Source organism: Protobothrops mucrosquamatus, unplaced genomic scaffold (assembly GCF_001527695.2).
Source record: "Protobothrops mucrosquamatus isolate PMUCROS unplaced genomic scaffold, P.Mucros_1.0 scaffold2818, whole genome shotgun sequence".
Classification (NCBI taxonomy): domain Eukaryota; kingdom Metazoa; phylum Chordata; class Lepidosauria; order Squamata; family Viperidae; genus Protobothrops; species Protobothrops mucrosquamatus.
In genome coordinates, this window is record NW_015388851.1 from 169,046 (window position 1) to 175,646 (window position 6,601).

Below are 6,601 nucleotides of genomic sequence, written 5' to 3' on the forward strand. Positions count from 1 at the left end.
GCCCTACAAACCCTTCACTGTAACATGTCTGTGGAAATTCTCAGTCAAAGGTGCTTTTTCAGGAGGCAACTGGACTTCCTTGTTTTTCTTTGAAGATGTTTTGCTTCTCATCCAAAAAGCTTCTTCAGCTCTGACTGGATGGTGGGGAATATTCCTTGTGGACAGCTGGCCTCAATGACTCTCTAAAAGAATGCAAAGAATATAAATCCTTCCATTCCCCACCATCCAGTCAGAGCTGAAGAAGCTTCTTGGATGAGAAGCGAAATGTCTTCAAAGAAAATCAAGAAAATCCAGTTGCCTCTTGAAAAAGCACCTTTGGGACCTTCGCTGCAACGTAGATAAATCCTGCCCAATCCTCGCGGCCAAAGAAATATTTAATGTAATAAAGCTGATGCATGCTGAGACTCTAGAAAGAGTACAGAGAAGAGCAACAAAGATGATTAGGGGGCTGGAGGCTAAAACATATAAGGAAAGGCTGCTGGAATTGGGTATGTCTAGTTTAATGAAGAGAAGGACGAGGGGGGACATGATAGCAGTGTTCCAGTATCTCAGGGGCTGCCCCAAAGAAGAGGGAGTCAAGCTATTTTCCAAGGCACCTGAAGGCAGGACGAGAAGCCACGGATGGAAACTAATCAAGGAGAGAAGCAACCTAGAACTAAGGAGAAACTTCCTGACAGTTAGAACAATTAACCAGTGGAACAACCTGCCTCCAGAAGCTGTGAATGCTCCAACACTGGAAGTTTTTAAGAAGAGACTGGACAGCCATTTGTCTGAAATGGTATAGGGTTTCCTGCCTGAGCAGGGGGTTGGACCAGATGACCTCCAAGGTCCCTTCCAACTTTATTATTATTATTATTATTATTATTATTATTATTATTATTATTATTAATTGCTTAGTCATTTTGGGAAAGTGAACTTAATATTTTATTCCACTCTGCACGTTATTCGCAAATGAGCATCAAACTGCATTTTCAACCTTGGAAATGTTTAAATGTTCAAAATTCAAAAGAGCAGCACCTTAACACAATGTTCTCCGTGTCGGCCTGTTGTTTTTTTTTAAAGTAATGTCATGCTTTAAATAAACTGATATTATTCTAATATTTGACAGTTTGTAGCTCTGAATAATTTCCCCTCTTAAGTGGATGAAGTGATTTGATGTCAGTTCTTTAATTTAAGCAGAAGCTGCAACGAAAGCCTGTGATATAGTGTAAATATGAAACACTGATGTTTTTGTTTCCATTACAGCTTTGTGCTTCAGTAGAATTTTGATTTAGTTCTTTTGTCTTCCTTGATAGTAATTGAACTGCAGATTTCCCCTCTGCCAGAGCAAACATTCAAAAGGCTTTAAAATTCAATTAGTTTTGCATAGTTGAAGATTTGGATTTAAAGCTTCTAGCTTTAAGAAGAGATACATATTTGGGAAATCTGTGTGCAGATGTTATTTAAATCCTTGCTACAAGGTAAATCAAAAATAGTGAATACCTAATACAAGTTAATAATAGTAATAATAATAATAATAATAATAATAATAATAATAATAATAATAGTAATAATAATAATAGTAATAAAGTAAGAAAGGAAATTAGGTACAGTAGTCCTCAATTTAGCACCATGATTGAGCCCAAAATTTATGTTGATGAGCGAGATAGTTTTTAACATCAGTTTTGTCCCATTTTACGACTTTTCTTGCCGGCGTTTAAGTGAAACACTGCAGTTGTGAAGTTGGCAACACGGTTGTTAAGTGAATCTGGCTTCCCCATTAACTTTGCTTGTCAGAAGGTCTCAAAAGGGGATCATGTGATCCCAGGACACTGCAACCGTCATAAATGTGAGTCAGGCGCCAAGCATCCGAATGTAAATCACGTGACCCTGTGGATACTGCAACGGTCGTAAGTGTGGAAAACGGTTATAAGTCCCTTTTTCCAGTACTGTTGTAACTTTGGTCACTAAATGAAATGACTAGCTATATTTGGGAGAGCGGTGTGCAGATGACATTTAAATCTTGGCTACTAGGTCAGGGGTGGGCAACCTTGGCTCTTTTATGACTCGTGGACTTCAACTCCCAGAATTCCTGAGCCAGCCGTGCTGAGGGGAAAGGGAGAGGTTTCCAAGCTGAGCCACGCTGGCTCAGGAATTCTGGGAGTTGAAGTCCACGAGTCATGAGGGGGCCATATTTCCCCCATGCTGGCTCAGGAATTCTGGGAGTTGAAGTCCACCAGTCATGAGGGGGCCATATTTCCCCCATGCTGGCTCAGGAATTCTGGGAGTTGAAGTCCACCAGTCATGAGGGGGCCATATTTCCCCCATGCTGGCTCAGGAATTCTGGGAGTTGAAGTCCACCAGTCATGAGGGGGCCATATTTTCCCCATGCTGGCTCAGGAATTCTGGGAGTTGAAGTCCACCAGTCATAAAAGAGCCAAGGTTGCCTACCCCTGTACTAGGGGAATTGAAAATGGAGAATAACCAGTACAAATTAATAAAGTAAGGAAGGAAATTGATCTGCTGAATTTTTACAGAACTTTGGAACGTACACAAACGTGGAATTTATTACGTTTGAGGGAACAAGTTTGAAACTCAAAGATGAAATGGCCAGCATTTAATATTTATCGTAATAATGCATAGCAGGGCAGTGCATGCTTCAAAAATAATCTGGATGACCCTTCTCTATTATTTATTTATTCAGTAAATTTTCTGTGCCGTCCATCTTACTATCGAGCGACTCAGGGCTGCTTATCCATAATAATAATCCATATTATCCCTGAAACCTCCAACTCTCACCATTTTGAAGGCCCTAAAAAAAAAAAAAATTAAGGGCAACGGGTCTAAGAGTGACATTAACTTCAGTCAATTGATTCCTTAAATCACCCAAACGTGGGTTTTTTTCTTTCAAATTCATGCCGAAGCCTGAGAAATGAGGGGATAATTGAATGATTGGCAAACAGGGGTGGTTGACTTCATAAAACATTCACTTCTACTTTCAAAGTGTGAATAGGCCTCATGATTTTCCATGTCCTTGTTACTGTTGTTGTCTTTGTTGACATATCAGACAGCAGCACCATCTCTACCACAAGCTTAACAACAATGGTGGAAACCTGCTCAATAGAGAACTGCAGTGCTGCAGTACCAACCATCAAATCAGGTTAGTGGGACGCTTATAAAATATTTTGCCTTTCTCCCAAATGAATTATTTCCACTGCAGGGAGTCCTCGACTTACGACTCCAACTGAGTCCGAAGTTTCTGTTGCCAAGGGAGACGTTTGTTAAGTGACTTTTGCCCCATTGCACGATCTTTCTTGCCACAGTTGTTAAGTGAATCACTGCCGTTGCTAAGTTACTAACCCGGTTGCTAAGTGAATCTGGCTGCCCCCATGGACTTGGCTTGTCAGAAGGTTGCAAAAGGGGGTCAGGTGACACCCCCCCCAGGAGGCTGCAACCATCATAAGTACATGCCAGTTGCCAAGCATCTGAATTTTGATCACATGATGATGGGGACGCCCCAATGGTTGTAAGTGTGAAAAAGGGTGTAAAGTCACTTTTTACAATGCTGCTGTAACTTCTAACGGTCGTTAAACAAACCATTGTAAGTCAAGGATTACCTGTACTGACTTAGAGATCAGAAAGAAATATTATCCATTTGATAATTGCTCTGATATGTGTTCCCCCCATCTCTCTTCTCTTCTCTTCTCTTCTCTTCTCTTCTCTTCTCTTCTCTTCTCTTCTCTTCTCTTCTCTTCTCTTCTCTTCTCTTCTCTTCTCTCCTCTCCTCTCTTCTCTTCTCTTCTCTTCTCTTCTCTTCCCTTCTCTCCCTCCCTTCCCCTCCCCTCCTCTGCTCTCCTCTCTTTTCCTCTGCTCTTCACTCACCCTGACTCATGTTTAAGACAAATATTGTCGTTATCCAACTATAGTGAAACAAGTGATTGATAAAATAGCTTGGGGAAGGGGGTGTCCATTATGGAGGATAAAATTGGTGATGCCATTGCAGAAATTAGGTTATTTGCATGCAAAGCCATTTGCACGGAGATGTAGTAAAGTGAAGTCCCAGTGTACTACAGAATACAGAATAACAGAATCGGAAGAGACCTCGGAGATCTTCTAGTCCAACCCCCTGCTCAGGCAGAAGACCTTATACCATTGCAGACAAATGGCTGTCCAGTCTCTTCTTTAAAACCTCCAGTGATGGAGCACCCACAACTTCTGGAGGCAAGCCGCTCCGCTGATTAATTATTCTCACTGTCAGGAAATTTCTCCTTAGTTCCAGGTTGCTTCTCTCCATGATTAGTTTCCACCCTTTGCTTTTTGTCCTGCCCTCAGGTGCTTTGGAAAATAAGTTAACCCTATCTTCTTTGTGCCAACCCCTGAGATATTGGAACACTGCTTTCATGTCACCCCTAGTCCTTCTTTTTTCTAGACTTGACATACCCAATTCCAGCAACCGTTCCTGCAACACTGGAGATTTTAAAGAAGGGACTGGACTGCCATTTGTCTGACATGGTATAGGGCAGGGGTAGGCGACCTTGGCTCTTTTATGACTGGTGGACTTCAACTCCCAGAATTCCTGAGCCAGCATGGGGGAACTATGGTCCCCTCATGACTCGTGGACTTCAACTCCCAGAATTCCTGAGCCAGCATGGCTCAGCTTGGAAACCTCTCCCTTTCCCCTCAGCATGGCTGGCTCAGGAATTCTGGGAGTTGAAGTCCACCAGTCATAAAAGAGCCAAGGTTGCCTACCCCTTGTATAGGGTCTCCTGCTTGAGCAGGGGGTTGGACTTGAAGACCTCCGAGGTCCCTTCCAGCTCCACTCTGATTGGTTGATTGAAGTGCCCTTACGATATCCATAGGTGAAGACAGCGATGAGGATGGGATTGAGAGGACTTGTGACACTTTGCTGATGTGTATCGTGACCGTGTTGAACCAAGGACTGAGAAATGGTGGAGGAGTGGGGGACGTTCTTCGGAAGCCATCCAAAGAGGTGAGTGTTTCATTGGCTTGGTATATACAGGGGGTCCCGGACTTACGACCAGAACTGAGCCCAACATTTCTGTTGCTAAGGGAGACATTTGCGAAGTGAATTTTGCCCCATTTTTTATGACCATTTTTGGCAGAGTTGTTAATTGACTCATAGCAGTGCCCCAAACGTTAGAATTTTGAATCTGAAACGTAAGCAGCCTTTCAACTGTTTGCCCAGTTTTACGACTTCCCTTGTCACTTTTTTTAAGTGAACCACTGCAGTTGTTAAATTAGTAACCCGATTGTTAAGTGAAGCTGCCTTCCCCCTTAACTTTGCTGGTCAGAAGGATCACGTGACTCTGGGACATTGCCACCGTCATAACTATGAGTCAGTTGCCAAGGCTCTGAATTTTGATCATGTGGAGATGCCGCAACGGTCCTAAGTGTGAAAAACGGTCATAAGTCCCTTTATTCAGTGCCGTTGTAACTTCGAAGGGTCGCTAAAGGAACTGTTGTAAGTCGAGAACTCCCTTTATTTTCATTGAATTGGGTTAAAATTGGACGTCGCGTAAAAAAATGTTTCTTTTCAGGAGCCGCTGTTTGCTGCTCGGGTGGTTTATGACCTCCTGTTTTATTTCATCGTCATCATTATCGTTCTGAACCTGATCTTTGGAGTCATCATCGATACGTTTGCAGACCTCAGAAGCGAAAAGCAGAAGAAAGAAGAGGTTTTGAAGACGACCTGTTTCGTCTGCGGTACGTATTCGTCCGTTTGTGTCTTGTCGTTAGGGTTTTTTAAAAAAAAGAAATGCAAAAGCAGAGAGGCGTTGACAAGCAAGCTTTGTGAAGGCACCAGGACTGTGGTTCGCGAATGGCACAGAAAGCTGCCTTAGAAATAATTTTGGTCCAAAGCTATGGCAAATCTAGACAGCATACTAAAAAGCAGAGACATCACCCTGCCAACAAAAGTATGCATAGTCAAGGCCATGGTTTTCCCAGTTGCAATGTATGGCTGTGAAAGTTGGACCATAAGAAAGGCTGAGCGCCCAAGAATTGAGGCCTTTGAACTACGGTGCTGGAGAAGACTCCTGCGAGTCCCCTGGACCGCAAGGCGATCAAACCGGTCAGTCCTAGAGGAGATCAACCCCGACTGCTCTTTAGAAGGCCAGATCCTGAAGCTGAAACTCAAGTACTTTGGCCACCTAATGAAAAGGAAGGACTCACTGGAGGAGAGCCTAATGCTGGAAAAGATGGAGGGCAATAGAAGAAGGGGAGGACAGAGAATGAGGTGGCTGGATTGAGTCACTGAAGCAGTAGGCGTGAGCTTCAATGGACTCCAGAAGATGGCAGAGGACAGGAAGGCCTGGAGGAACGTTGTCCATGGGGTCGCGAGGGGTCAGACACGACTTCGCAACTAACAACAACACAGGTAGTCCTTGACTTAACGACCACAATGGAGCCCAAAAGTTCTGTTACTGAGGGACACATTTGTTAAATGGATTTTGCCCCATTTTACGACTTTTCTTGCCGTAGCTACTAAGTGAATCAATCCAGATGTTAAGTTAGTTACACGGTGGTTAAGTGAATCCGGCTTCCCCCTGGATTTGGCTTGTCAGAAGGCCGCAAAAGGGGATCACGTGTCCCCGGGTCACTG

At 43.4% G+C, this 6,601-nt stretch overlaps 1 protein-coding gene across 1 annotated transcript in view; it reads left to right on the top strand.

Annotated features, from left to right (window-relative positions):
* Positions 1-5,703, top strand: part of ITPR2 (inositol 1,4,5-trisphosphate receptor type 2) — a gene marked incomplete at both ends in the record, with an annotated part of 125,169 nt that extends 119,466 nt beyond the window's left edge. Inside the window, 3 exons of the mRNA XM_029286076.1 lie at positions 3,047-3,139; positions 4,839-4,969; positions 5,538-5,703. Of these exons, the coding sequence (XP_029141909.1) occupies positions 3,047-3,139; positions 4,839-4,969; positions 5,538-5,703 (390 nt within the window). The remainder of the gene's footprint in view (positions 1-3,046; positions 3,140-4,838; positions 4,970-5,537) is intronic.
* Positions 5,704-6,601: the final 898 nt, after the last annotated feature.